The 15,306-nt window shown below is 46.4% G+C and overlaps 1 protein-coding gene across 3 annotated transcripts in view; it reads left to right on the top strand.

Annotated features, from left to right (window-relative positions):
* Epp (Ecdysteroid phosphate phosphatase) overlaps positions 1–15,306 on the top strand; it is a 41,911-nt gene that overhangs the window by 18,765 nt on the left and 7,840 nt on the right. For all 3 annotated transcript variants that reach the window (XM_089549589.1, XM_089549590.1, XM_089549588.1), the window contains 4 exons: positions 988–1,149; positions 3,232–3,349; positions 5,340–5,462; positions 5,556–5,648. In XM_089549589.1, the coding sequence (XP_089405715.1) occupies positions 988–1,149; positions 3,232–3,349; positions 5,340–5,462; positions 5,556–5,648 (496 nt within the window). The remainder of the gene's footprint in view (positions 1–987; positions 1,150–3,231; positions 3,350–5,339; positions 5,463–5,555; positions 5,649–15,306) is intronic.

Raw genomic sequence — 15,306 nt, 5'->3', positions numbered from 1 at the left:
CACTACTGTTGCGGCCGACTCGGGTTCTTGTCCAGCCGTCGGTTGTCAACGCACAAGACACTCCCTCCCATCCAATAATTCACTCTAAGGGACAGCCCCCATAAAACAAATACCCATAAGCGCACCAAGCAGTCGATACACACAGGACAGAGCACGTAGGCTCCGCTCCTTCCACTATGCATGGCCGCCATTTTGAGGGTGAAAAAAAAAGTAGGACAACCAAAAGAATGGTCACGTACGCCAACATCTTCTGTCCTGCAAGGGGGCACCTTGCAGGCGAGGAAAGTTAAAAAGTTGAAAAGGAAGCCCAAAGCTTTGGGCCTCTTAGGGGTGACTTTGAGCTCGAAAACCTAGCACATATACACAACAAGCCGGGTGTGCTTCCCCGCTCGCGCGCTGCGGGGGGTCTGCCTAACTGGACGGAAACTAACACGCGAAGACGACGTGCACATACTCGCGCTCTTGCGACGATCGACCAAGGCACGGACATACAGGATACATTGACATGTGATATCAACCAACTCTAGAACTTACAGATGCTTAATTACCCGAAATTGAGAATATACAAATGCGTACCACTTTTGTGACACGCACCCTTGTATAAGACGCACCAACAAGATTTTTTTTTTAAAATCGCGTCTTATACACCGGGAAATACGGTACTGCTTCGGGGATTCAGGTCCATGCTTTTGCACTATAATCAGTTTAACCAAGCTAAAATCCTGATGCTTTTTGAGAATTCTTTTAATACATCAAGAGCAGTTTAGCTGTTTTGGGATGTTAATGCCAGGCGAACAAGCACTCGTGCATATTTCTGAATATACTGTTTTCTTCCTCATACGCAAAAGGAGGGTGGATTTATCGACCTGTTTGGACGGCAGTCTTCTGTCGTTTGTTTCTGGTGGCCTTCCGCCTGTAATGGGCAGGCAAATAGGTAGACAGAAGCTAAAGAAAACATCCATACAGTGGCCTGCTCGTTTTGTACAGGTATGTCCCAAGGTACCAGTTGCACCAGTAGCACCAGCAGTGTCCGCAGCGGCGTCAACTGCGCCGGCACCCGCTCCTCCACAGCCTGCAGAGAGGGAAGAGAAGGTTACCACCCCACAAAAGGAGATTATCTACGAGAACCTAGGGTTTTTAAATCAAGCAGTAAGTGGCACCAGCTAAAATGCATTTTCCCTTTTTTTGTTTGTTTGTTTCCCCCCCCCCCCACCCCCCCCCCAATCATACTCAGTTGGTTGTTCGTCCTCTCATACTCAACTCTCTTTATCGGGCTGTCTGTTCATAATTTAATTATCATTTATAATTGCTGATAGAAGGACCCCACATACTGTTTTGGGGCCTTCTGGACAGTTACCGATGTACCACTTTGTTGACCATTTATGATGATGTATTGATAGAGATTTAAGCTGGCGTTCGGGGAAAAAAATCTCTTATAACCCTTAAGCCCCAACTCCAATGACACTTCCTGGGCGTACGCGCCCAGCGTCGGCGCTCGTGGCGTACGCCGGAACGTGCGTCGAAAAGAAGCATGCATCTCCGTGTCCCTGGTGCTGGCTGGCTCCCCCTCTCGAGTCGAGGGAAAGAATTTCAAGCCGTGAAGAAAAGGGGTTGGGGAGCGCTGAAAGGACGAATTAAACCGCGAAGAAAAGTTCGGGGAACACGAAGCTATGAAGCGGTCCTCCGATTGTTGTCAACCGGACCCAGACCCTGCTTTCTGACGTGTACGCGAGCGCCCGTGCGCTGGTGCCGATATCTAGCACGGACAGATATCGGCGCCTCGCCGAGGTTCGCTGGCGTCTCCTGCAGTGTGCATGCGCAGACCGGTTCTGGCGTACGCCAAGAGCACCGGCGCTGAGCGCGTACGCCCAGGAAATGTCGTTGGAGTTGGGGCTTTATACATGTGCGGAGGCAACATTCTTGGGCTGAAGAATATTTAGTGCCAATTTAAAAATCTCCTTGATTTCAGAATGATGATATATACGAGTGGCCTTTATAGTGGCCACTCATATATATCATCATTCTTTTGTGTATGCCAGTAAACATAATGAAAACTATCTCATTTTCATGTGTTTTTAAGTTCCTCAGAGAAGTGAATGATTTAAACAAAGTACAGATTTCAAAAACTTCAATCCATTCAACGCAGTAATCAGATATTTTAACTGTATATTCGGCGCACAAGAGCCTTAGATGCTTATGTGCCCTAAAGCCCAATATAAGTAACTAACTAAATAGCTAAAGCTACAGACAGACTGAGAGACAGACAAAAGACTTTATTTTGCAAGAGAGTTTGAGGCATGCTACATGATTTAATATATTGTAAATTTTGCATGTCAGAATCATTGGAACCAAATTTTGAACATTTCATTCAAAAGGATGAATATACATACCCGGAGCGCCATGGAGGGCTGTGAGAGGATGATGATTTGGCTTTCACAAAAATGGTATCCACTGTTGCCTGTCACACCTGATGGAGCCGCCTGCAATGGGTTTAGTGATGCATCTTGCTTATAGCTTGAAACCTAGATGGCGCCACATGCCCACACGCCAAGGCGCGCAGCAACACGTTTGGTTGAGAAAGCCCGTAGCTTTCATTAGACTGCAATGAAGTGTTGTATAGATGTAATGCTTTCTAATCTTCTCTGTCATGCAACTTATTCAAAATAAAATAATATTGTGTTACAACCTTTGCGCCACCAAGCTTGTTGCCATGCTTGCAGTTTTTCATTTCCAACCTATGACCAGCACTTCTTCAAAGAACGTGAAGGGCATGGCTCTGGAGAAGTGCAGTATAGCTGACCATGATATTCGGCCTGAGAACTGGCGTGTATAGTAATTTGTATGATTTGGTACCACTTTGCTGCAAGAGCTGCAATGGCTTTTATGAGTGAATGTGTGCTTATAGGCTTTGCAACACACTGGGAAGTTGAGGCTTACTTGAATCAGAGCAGTTAACTTGATCTTGATGAACTTGAGTTAATAGGAAAAAAAAAAATCTAAGCTGTGGCATCATGTGTAAAATGGCATGCACATTACAAACGCTGATCTTTACTCACTATATAAATCACTGTGTCTACCATGCTGGTGATTTCTGTATTTTTTGAAAGCCTCGATGATGTCGAGGTGCACCTTGCAAAAAATCAAATTGATTTTATGCACTGTGAGGCATTGACAGAAACATCGTGGAGTTGCACTGTACATCATGTTTGTGGCATTTTGTTCTTCTCATAGGCAAAGCAAGAGAATATGAAGGCCAGCGCAAGCCCTCGCAAGCTCTATGTTGCTCGACATGCAGAGAGGGTTGATTTCACGTTCGGAGCTTGGTTGCCTATTTGTTTTGATGCGGCTGGTAAGTATTAGGCAACCTCCCTACCTTTTCCCTCTTTTTGTTTACCTCCAACAGTGTTGTAAAGCAAGAGGCGAGGTCGAATTTTCATAATTTTTTTAAATTTTTTTGTTAAAGCTTGCATCCTAGAAGTGCATGTAGTGTAATCAGCCACCCTGTTTCTCTTTTGTTTGGAGTAGGTCTTGTAAATGACTTAACTCATATGAAATCAAACCAAAATTTTATTATATTCTTGCGGAAAGAAAAAAATGTGCATAGTGCCTGCTGGCCTAGAAATGGGCCATGCAGTGAATACTACAAAGAAAAATGAGCAGGATCGTTCAAAATTATATACTATATTAGCTTCACATGCAGAAAATTGGACAGTAGTTACATACATACAAAGAGTTACAAAAATAAAGGAAATCCTAGAAAGAAAACATTGGTTTGTAACGGTGATAGCGCACTGGGCTCTCCAATAGAGCTTTTTTTATTGTATAATAACAGATAAACGACCTGCTTTTAAGTTTAAAGGTTGTATGTCCAAAACTGTGGCAACAGCATAGTTAATATATAGTTCTTTCGCACCTCTACTTTTGTTAATTACGGAGAGGTTAAAATACAAGCTCAAATATTTTCTTACCAGACCAGATGGATAGACAGCAAACGGAAGACGGTAGTGGGATCTTATAATTCGAGATGTTTATCATGACACGAGCTAATCGGCAATTACGTACAGCAAAGAATGGCATAATGTCTAAGTTGCAGAAGAGTGGAGCAGATCTGTCTCTGGGAGTATAATGTCTGTTATAATGCAAAAGGTTCCACCAGACTCTACACAGTATGTCATATGGCTGTAAGAAAGGAAATAATAAAGTGTCTTCAGTGTTTGAACTCCGAACTTTCTAGCCTCTAATAGGATAAAACAAGTGCAAGCGTCTTTAGTCGTTAGAAGAGTTAATTGTTGGGCTAGTTGGTACTACAGATTTAAGTTAATGTGTTTCACCCTTTCTGCTCTTTCTTCTGCTTCTCTTCTTTGGCTGTGTGACATTGTGCTAGAAACATTATGTTAAATCCATTTTAGTTGCCCTTGCCAGTGGTTTTGTACATCTATATTTATAAGCTTGAATTATTATGAAATCGAATTCAAAGTATGTGTGGAAGTCAGATTATTGCCTCATTTATTAAGCAGCCTTATCCACTTACACTGCGACACTTTTCTTAGGTCTTTAGAGCGTGGCATTCAAGACCTGTATATTGAATTGCTTCTTTATTGAACTTGCACATTTTGGGGAGGGGGGGGGGGGTTGGTTTAGCAAGTTTCAAGTCCATCTTAATAGCTGGTATACGTGCACGAATGGAATCTGTTGTGTTAAGAGTAAGTGTTTGGTTGTGAGGTTGGGCACTTGAAAGTGCCGCGTGCTCATTACTAAAGAAAGCAATGTGGTTACTGCTGAGTGTAATATTTAGTACTCCAAACTCAATCTGAGCATGGAAACATGTAAAAGCAGTGGAACCTTATAGATATGTGCAGCCTTTGGCAAAAGTATATAGTCCAGGGGGTTTGCTTCTGGGCCACGCTGTGTTGCTCGTTATGCTCCACCAGCATAGCAAATCTTTGGTAGGCAAGAAGAACCACTGTCCTCGGCCCTTCAAAAGCTAGGAATTCCATGAATGCTACGTGAGCCTCACTTCACGGCTTAGAAGCAAACCCCATATTCTCTTTACTTTTGACAAAGGCTGGTCGTGTTAAAAATGTAGTTATGGTTCAAAATGCAGTAATAACAGATGCCCAACTTTGCCACTCTGAAACCTAGTAGATCGGTGTACAGCTTAATTTTTGGTGGCCAATGCAATTTCCCCACAGAAAAAGGTTTGAGAGGGGAGTAGTGTTCCCTACAACGCATTGAAGTTTCTCTGCTTAGTGAAGTGCTAGGCTATCAGCTGCGTGTTATTTCTACCCTCGACAACAGAATAGACACAGCTTCTCTTCTCTTGTCTTCCGTTCTCTCAGGGAACTACACCAGGCGCGACCTGAACATGCCAGCCACCGTGCCGGAGAGGAAAGGAGGATACCACGACTATGCAAAGGACTCTCCTCTGACCAACATTGGCCTGTATCAGGCCACACTGACAGGTTTGGCAGTGCTCTTGATTTACTCTCCTTGACGGTAGACCTTGAGAGGTTATGACTTCTTCAGTGTGCGTCTCTCATTTTCTCGACTTTCAGGGAATGCCATGAGTGAAAGCGGTGTCACATTCAGTCACGTCTTTTCATCTCCCTCTTTGCGCTGCATACAGACTTGCACCAATATGTTAACAGGTATGTATGCTCGTGCAGTTTCTCCGCTTGAAGCCCTTGTTTTGTGGAGCACATGCGGCCAGCTTGCTTGTGGCGTCCACGTGAAACAGTCTTCCTCCTGCTGCTTAGAAAAGTTGTCTGAAAGGGTAGTGGTCGCATAGGCGCAACCTGTAGTATTCACTGCAAAGGCTAGTGTAAAAAACTGTAAGCACATACATGGATACACGCATGCACTATACTCCATCCCAGTGAGTTCCCTGCAGCAATATGGAATCTAGGGACCTTCTCAACCAATTAGTAGAGTGAGTTAAAAGTGTTCGTCCATGCCTCGTCAGCTGATTGTCATCTGCTCATGGCATATGTAGACATGGTTGCAAAAGAGTTTAAATAAACACTGTCTATGCACATAGCACTGAAGGAAGAACGTTAGGAAGTTTTAGAATAGCATATGCACACTTACATACTTTAAACACAAACATTTTGCAAGACGTTACGCTGTTTGCGACATACCCTTAACGGAGATGCAACAATAAGGTCAGCCTAGTGGCGCTATTTGGTTTTTAGGACAGAAACCTTTTTTTGTCAGCAAACTGGCGTGCTTCTTTAGGTCTGGTAGTGACATATATTTTTCTGTAGGTGGGATGAGGCAAAACGAAAGCCCAGTGCTCCATCCATTCATGACCTGTGAACATGCTGAAAAGCCCAGTAACAATAACGAATTCGCTCCGAAGCAAGGGGTCCTGCTTCAGAGTGCGCCATTGTGTTGGAAACACTATTTTAGCATGTGCAAGAGTAACGCAGGCTAAACTCTGGAAATTGTATGTAAACACAAGTGCACGTTAAGGCTCGATTTCAAATAGTGTTGGGACATGCGCGCTTTAAAGGGCCACTGACCAGGCTCCGGACATTTTTGAAAAACAAGCCCACTGCATAGATGAGGCATTGAAGATAACCTCTGCAAAATACTAGAGCCATGCGCGCCCCGAAAAGCTGCAAAAATTCAAATCAAAGCCCGCTCGTTCTTTCCTTCAACAAAAACGTCCCCGCCCCACTACTCTGAACCCCCTTGACATCATGGGGGTTACTTTTGCTAAAGGCACTCCATTGGTGCATCGTTCTGACTGACGGGAGAAGGTTGGGCGTAGCCTTGGCGTCACGTTGTCTGCACAACGCTTTCCGCAGTGCCTTCTGTTTTGGCACATGCCTACAAACCTGCATGAAGGAACAACAACAAAAAAAAAAAAACTGCGGAGGGAGCGTACGGCGACAGCCTTGAACCCTAGCCATAAAAAGTAAAAAATAGTAAAACTGAGTGAGTTGGTTCGCCCCCCTCGCCGTGATCACGTCACGAGACGCTCTGCGTGCGCGCTCCCTTCCCAGTTTTTTTTCTTCTATGCAAGCCCCCCAAAACAAGGTTTTAATTACTAGTGCAGCAGAGCCTTTCCCTCGCTCGCCCACTTTGCTCCGCACACACATCGCTTATCCTTCGTGCATCTTGCGTATGCCTTGACTCCAATTAATGACATGTGCTTTGGAGCGGAGAAAAGGCACAAACACACAGAATTCAAACACGCATGGAGAAAAGCAAACGGGCGGTTGCCGGGTCCGTGCTTCACCGTGTGTTTCGAACACAACCGACTTCCGCCCCTCCGCTCGTGAAACGGTGGGGAGGCCTAAAAAAAAAATGAAAAAGTGGTTCGCTAACTGAGAATGACAAACAGATGTATGAAAGGATGCGCTCGCTAACAAGTCTAGCGGCGAAACACCGCGAGGAGACCCAAAGAGCAAAACAGAGAGGGTGTTAGGAAACCCGCAGTGCCCCCCTCCCTCCGCTCTAATAGACCCAGTTGCCAAAACCAAGGAAAGAATTCTATTGAAGGTGGGGCCATGACATAGACATGTGACGCACTCCGCAGACACCACGCCTCCGCGGAGAAGGAAGGGGTGATTTTGCCTTGCCGAGCCTACTCGACGAGGAGCGGGAGAGAAAAGTCTCGAGGAGGGAACGGAAGGAGAGGAGGCTCGCTCTGAAAGGGGTAGAGAGTGTTTTTGACCAGAGGGTGGTCACAGGCCCTTTAAAGCACGCTACCCAGTATGTTCATTTCATACTGGTGCTACATTCCGCAGCGTCAGAACATCGCCTTTCCACTCACTGCAACTTTGGCAGTGCTGCAAGACTGAGATGGAGTATGAATGAAGTTGTTGTTTTTCAGTGTTTTAGTGACACCAGATTATTGCAGCTGCACCCGAATTTGGACTCATAGCTACTTAGGTCACATCCCAATTTATTTGTAGGACAGCATAATAAAGTCATCATTCTGTGTGCACAGGGTTAAGACAAAGCACATCCTAAGCTTCATCCTGCTTTTTTATGCTAGTACTTACAGAACATAATACAGCTAACGAAGGTATCTCCACAGAGACTTGGCCTCAAGTGCAACATGTGCTGCAGTTGATGTGGGAAATTAACTATCTATGCTTTGGAGCCATTCCTCTGAGGTGATGGATTAGATTAACACCACCTTACTTAACCGCACTCAGAGCCCTTCATTTCTCGGTAAAACCTGATTTCACCCGATTTCTATGGTTCAAACAGACTTTTTAAAAATTAGGTTAAACCCAATTTGCACCCAAACATGCTCCTTCTAGAGTGCATAGTTTTCCAGTGTACCAAGCTGGACACACCACAAGAAAATTAGGGGGTACCTTGCACTTATTCCAGAAGATTAACTGGTTATTGTAAGCCTGTTTTAACACTTGGTGTTCATGATGCAGCTTAATTTGAGGATCAGTTTGAAAAGTGAGATTGCAAAGGCAGACAGATCTTGCATAGGTGTGGAAGTGCTGAATAGGAGATGGTAATGTATGCAAGGAAGTTTCTGGGCTGGTAAATGGTGTTTTAGTGCAACATATGATTTCTCTATTATTTATAGACTGAGAGAGACCAATTTATGTCCTGCACAGGAATAAGTGCTTAAACTAAATTTGCAAAATTGACCCAAAAAAACCTGAATTATGTACCTCTTGTTAAATAACCCGATTTGGGCCAAAATTTCGGGTTCAAATTTTTCGCCCAATCTCTAACCACTCCCCTTCCTCTGAAATGTGGAAAAAATAAAACCCGAAAATGAAGGGTCCTAACCGTAGTTGGTTCAACATTGTGAAAGTTGTTCTCTTCTGTGGCAAGACACTTAGAACTGGAAAGGCACCACAGCTGTCTTTTTTTTTTGTTGTTGTTGTTGTTCTCAGTAAAAATTTATTCTGTGACTTTACTGGGTATGTTGATGTTTGTCTGCTGTTACCTGATCCTCACCAGCTGCTTTCCCCCTTTGCATTGTTCCTGAGACTTTCTTTACTTCCTCCTTCGTTACTGGCGGGATGTCCCATTGCTGTGCTCGACTGCCTCTCTCAGTAACTTGATTATTACATTCACTACTGTATAGATTTGTGTAGAACTCTTCGGCTTATGGGGCTTAAATGGGGGGAGATAAATACGTTCTCCCCGTTTAACCGCGGCTGAGCCAGTTCAAAACCGCGCAGACCCCACCCCGTGGTCGCGTACGCTACTGAGCGCACGCCGACCACGGCGGGCCGTGCTCTGCGGGAACAAAGGAACGACACAATGGCTGACACAAACAAGGCATTTATTGCTATAGCAACAATAACGCCAGCTAGCAACAAAATACACTGACGAATCTAGGATGTCCGACTCACCAGCACGGCTACGAGCGAACGTTCGCCCACGCTAGGGCAAAGGGAATATCTCCGAGGCCAGACGGGACGAGCTGAGGGGAAGACGTTTCCACACGAGGACGCCCGCGGCCAAGAGCGGAGCTGCGAGCGAAACGTCGTGCGCTTCCCGGTGTCGAGCAGAAGAGACCTAGCCTTCCCCCGCGCGCGAGCGGCCAAACACGCCATCCGTGGCGCTGCTGTCGCTGCGACGCGAGCGCCCTTTCCTGTTAGCTAGAGTAACCAAACTAAAGGGAGTGCTTTTCGGGGACAGCTAACAACAGTGGGGTGCAGTGCGGGAAAGTGAACGCAGGGGACGAAGGCGTCCCCACATCCCCCCAACCTTAAATAGACCCACGCGCCTGCAAGTTACATGCTATGGAGGAGTCTCCTGGTCTTCATGCACTTGAGGCAGGTCGTGCAGTGGAAGTCACGCCGACAGCGTGCACGCAGTCTTCCGCGGTATTCCGAAGGCGGCGTGAAGGTCTCCGCTGGGACGTCTCGCATGGCCCGCGGACTAAGTGCCCGCAGGCCCGCGAAGAGGAGGGCTGGTTGACCACTGCAGGCCAAGATTCCGCAGTAGTCGCCAGGGCAACAGCAGCCAGAGGTGGCTGCTGTCTGGTCTCGCCACAGCTGCCCCGGATGGATGCGGCGAACAGGATAGAGGCCGCTCCGTCGCAGCAGGCGGCAGCGAGACGGATGTGCACAGGACAGCAAGCCGCAGTGGCTCCGCTGGATCTGAAAGATTGCCAAAACACACTCCGCATGCCTTTAACGTAGGTCACGGGAGGGGAAACGGCGTACACAAAGGCCTGGTGGCTCAATGCTCAACTCGCTAGCAAAACGTGTCGGGCGGCAGTGCAATGCAAAGTTCGAGTGAACAAAGCCCTTTCTTGAGTTGAACGAGAATGCTCGGTTCATGCGAGGTTAAAAAAAAAACGGGCGGCCAGCAAAGTGCGCCCCCTCTCAACACCACGGTCCGGTGGTCGTGTCACTTTTGACAAGGTGCAGGCAGCTATGAATAGCCTTAGGCCTCACCACCATAGTGACGGTCGACGACCCCAACAAAAGAAAGACCCGAAACGGGTTTCGTGCGCGCAGCCGCGAGGAGACATCAGCTTTGTGGGGTGGTCCTCCCCGCTCACTGCACAAAGCAGCTTCTGAGTGATCGGCGCCCACCGTATCGGACGGTGTCGGAACGCCCGGTGCCGAGCTGCAATACCAGCGAGCTCGTAGTTGCACCCGTGGCCCCAGGCCACCCGGCTCCCGGAGCCGCGACTCCCAGAGTCGAAAAAGAGACAGCGAGAAAATATATACAGAAAACTCGGACCACCCACGCGGCTTCCGTACTCACTCGCTTCGGGCTCGGCAACTCCGCGGGCGCTAGGCCTCGCGCTCCCTCGATGCAGACCAAGTGGTTCTTGAAGCAACTCCAGGAAGAAAACTTCACAAAAAAAACATGCTGAGCATGTCGAAAAGTTCAAACATGCTGCAGCGCAATACACCTCGCACTCAAGAAAGCATGCCGCAGGTCCTAGCGATCAAAATTCACACTAGGCCTACCACTTGTCAAGTACGGACAAAGAGCGTTCCTCGAACCGAACTGACAGTCGTCCAATGTTCCAAGAGCAGGCCCCACGTTGGGCTGCCAAATATGGGGCTTAAATGGGGGGAGATAAATACGTTCTCCCCGTTTAACCGCGGCTGAGCCAGTTCAAAACCGCGCGGACCCCACCCCGTGGTCGCGTACGCTACTGAGCGCACGCCGACCACGGCGGGCCGTGCTCTGCGGGAACAAAGGAACGACACAATGGCTGACACAAACAAGGCATTTATTGCTATAGCAACAATAACGCCAGCTAGCAACAAAATACACTGAGGAATCTAGGATGTCCGACTCACCAGCACGGCTACGAGCGAACGTTCGCCCACGCTAGGGCAAAGGGAATGTCTCCGAGGCCAGACGGGACGAGCTAAGGGGAAGACGTTTCCACACGAGGACGCCCGCGGCCAAGAGCGGAGCTGCGAGCGAAACGTCGTTCGCTTCCCGGTGTCGAGCAGAAGAGACCTAGCCTTCCCCAGCGCGCGAGCGGCCAAACACGCCATCCGTGGCGCTGCTGTCGCTGCGACGCGAGCGCCCTTTCCTGTTAGCTAGAGTAACCAAACTAAAGGAAGTGCTTTTCGGGGGCAGCTAACAACAGTGGGGTGCAGTGCGGGAAAGTGAACGCAGGGGACGAAGGCGTCCGCACAGGCTACTTTAACTATCTTATCCATATTGCTAATGACATTGCCCTCTTTGTCTTTTAGCGCATACATCTGGTTTTTATCTATGCCCAGTTTTCTCTTCACTGATTTTAGGCTTCCTCTGTTCCTTAGAGCATGCTCGATTTTCTCCATGTTAAACTTTCTTACGTCGGCTACCTTGCGCTTATTTATTAACTTCGATAGCTCTGCTAGTTCTATCCTGTCTGTGGAGTTAGACGTCCTCATGCTTTGACGTTTCTTAATCAGATCTTTAGCCTCCTGAGATAGCTTGCTGGTATCCTGTCGAACCATCCTACCGCCTACTTCTACGGCGCACTCTGTAACGATAGTTGTGAGATTATCATTCATTGTTTCAACACTACGGTCGTCTTCTTCAGTTAAAGTGGAAAATCTGTCCTGCAGTGACATTCTGAATTCCTGTACCTTCCCTCTTAATGCTAACTCGTTAATAGCCTTCCGCTTCACTAATTTCCTCCGTTCCCTCTTCAAATCTAAGCTAATACGAGACCTTACCATTCTGTGGTCGCTACAGTGGACCTTACCGAGGACCTCCACATCCTCTACAATGCCAGGGTGTGCGCACAGTATGAAGTCTATTTCATTTTTAGTCTCACAATTGGGGCTCTTCCCCGTCCACTTCCTGTTTGCTCGTTTGCGGAAGAAGGTATTCATAATCCGTAAATTATTTCTATCTGCGAACTCTACTAATAACTCTACTGATAACGATCGCGCCAATGCTATTCACTGCCTGTTTACAGGAGGTATTCCGGGGCCTGAAATGGGAACAGTTGGGGATAACAGTTCATGGAGAATACCTAAGTAATCTGCGATTCGCTGATGACATTGCCTTGCTGAGTCACTCAGGACATGAACTGCAAAGCGTGATCCATGAATTAGACAGGCAGACCATTACGGTGAGTCTGAAAATTAACATGCAGAAAACCAAAGTAATATTCAACAGTGTAGCAAGAGAACAGCAGTTCGCAATTGATGGCGCGGTGCTGGAAGTGGTAAGATTATATGTCTATTTAGGGCAGGTAGCGACAGCTGATCCGGATCACGAGAGGGAAATAACTAGAAGAATAAGAATAGGGTGGAGCGCATATGGCAGGTTCTCTCAGATCATGAATGACAGTTTACCAATATCCCTCAAGAGAAAAGTATGCAACAGCTGTATCTTACCGGTACTCACCTAAGGGGCAGAAACGTGGAGGCTAACAAAGAGGGTTCAGCTTAAATTAAAGACAACGCAGCGAGCTATGGAAAGAAAAATGATAGATGTAGCGTTAAGAGATCGGAAGAGGGTGGAGTGGGTGAGGGAACAAACGCGGGTTAGTGACATCCTATTTGAAATCAAGAGGAAGAAATGGGTTTGGGCAGGGCATGTAATGCGAAGGCAAGATAACCGCTGTTCCTTAAAGGTAACGGAGTGGATTCAAAGAGAAGGCAAACGTAGCAGGGGACGGCAGAAAGTTGGGTGGGCGGATGAGATTAAGAAGTTTGCGGGGATACAGTGGCCGCAACTGGCAAAGGACAGGGTTAATTGGAGAGACATGGGAGAGGCCTTTGCCCTGCAGTGGGTGTAGTCAGGCTGATGATGATGATGATGATGTTTGTCCAGTGCCAAAAGATGTGTTGTATTGCTGAGAAAATTTCATCTAAAAACTTTCCCGCCATTGGACTCTTAACTCTCGACAGACACCAGAAAAGGATTCTGTGGTCATCATTTGATGTGAATGGCGATGTAGTCTAGCCTCTGGCATCTGCGAGGCCCCCTAAAAAAAAAGAAACTCAGTGCACCACAGTTAACTTGTGAAATCGGCTGGTGATGGCAACATCTGTATTTCATTTTTTGTCCTTTTATAACTTATGAAACCTAGACTTCGCAATGAAAGTAGTGCCTTTGTTTCCACAATAATGTCCCTTTAAGGACAAGCTAAGTTTACCCTTCATTTCATCACCCAAGATGTGCTGTGATGCATGGTGCCAGTGCAGTTTTCAGGTTTGTTGTGGAACAAAAGCAGGCTTGAAACTTGGTGTATCTTCGGGACAAATCTTAGTGAGCTGCTCTTTTTGTGTACGTGTGCTGTGTTACTCTAAGCCTGATAGAGTGCAGAATAGGATAATGAAGTCAGGGAGATGATACTTGCTAACCAAGCATGAGCAAGAATATGCCTCTGACTCTGAGCTCATATATGTGAGATCTGCAGCCATGAGGTTAATAAACTACTGATGTTTTATCTCTTTATTTTTGTAAATTACCCTAGGGGCTCGTGGACGTTACAGCTAGGGAGGGCATCATACTGAGCAAAAACAAGTGCTAATGAAATGGTGTGTCTGACAGACAGAATGAAAAAACACAAAACAGCTCATTTAAGTGAAATGTGGAGAACACTTTACGATAAGAATTTGCACCAAAAATTTTGCATTGTTTAGTTAGTGACAGCTGTTTCTAATAACGATGTTTTTTTCAGTGTATGCGAGAAGTCTGTAGCACTCTATGCTAGTCAGGTAAGAAGGAATCGTAAACAGCATTGAATGAAAACTTCATGGTGGTGATGTATACGGGATGATAAATATGAAGATTGAGCTTTGCATTCACGATTCAGAGGTGGAATATGGAAGAATATTTTACGGTAGAGACGGATGTGATTTTTTTTTTTAATATTTGTAAATCATGTAGTTTAAGATAAGATTCAGTGAGGGAAACACCTGCTGTATGCGAATAATTAGAGATGATAAAAATATGAGCAGATTTGTTTTGCTAACATATTACATAGGGGACGCTGCGGATGTTGAGGTTGTCTGGTGAGTATTAATAAAAGAAAATAAAAGTGCTTATGTCTTATGTCTTTTTTGCGTGCTCCTCAGAGTGAAGTGCTTTCATTCTTGGCACATAGGTGCACTGGCTTCAGTGGCAAGTTTCACATGCCAATGTGCTGCGCCAGTCACCTCAGTTTTATGTGGGCAGCTAAGAGCTTAGGCAGGTTGACTATATGCCATTCCAGCTTCTTGTTCCAGTTCCAGGAAACCTGCGCAATGTATCGACGACAAAAATTTACTTGTTGCTCAAATCTCGAAATTCAGCAAGAGCTAGCGTAGATGCCATCAGTTTTTTTAAAATGTCTACTCCTTTTTCCTAGTCCCATTGCACAACAGTCCGAGTGTCCACCCGTTGTACAGCTAAGCTGCTATCCTGGCTTTCCTTGTAACTGCTTCTAGCTCCCACAAAGACGCACACTGTCATTGGCTTAGGCATAGCAAGGATGCTCATGTCTCAAATTGTTTCATATGTTGAGTGCGAAGTGTCACCGGCATGGACAGATGACACTGTCCATGCCCCGATTTTCCTGCATTGCGCAGCAAGGCGTAAATGTTGTCATTTTTTGTCCACGAAATGTGTGGGCACAGACTTGCGGATGTTTTCAGGCAGCACGTTAGCAGGCGGCGTCTATGGTGCATGCTCTCTCTGTTCCATAGAGTTTCTTACTATTACCTTGAGGGAAAGCTGGCAGCCCGTCTATGGGAGTTTGCATGGCGACCCCTCGAGACCACTTCAGCCACCATGGGCGCTCAAAGCATCATGGGGCGGTGAGCTACTTGTTGCGGAACTGCAACTTTTGGCCAAAAAATAATAGAAAAATAAAGCTGTTTGATAACTACAAACGTCCTAACATTCAATATC

Source organism: Amblyomma mixtum, chromosome 6, assembly GCF_055824585.1.
Source record: "Amblyomma mixtum isolate Tamu chromosome 6, ASM5582458v1, whole genome shotgun sequence".
Lineage (NCBI taxonomy): Eukaryota > Metazoa > Arthropoda > Arachnida > Ixodida > Ixodidae > Amblyomma > Amblyomma mixtum.
This window is presented reverse-complemented; position numbering and strand designations above follow the sequence as displayed.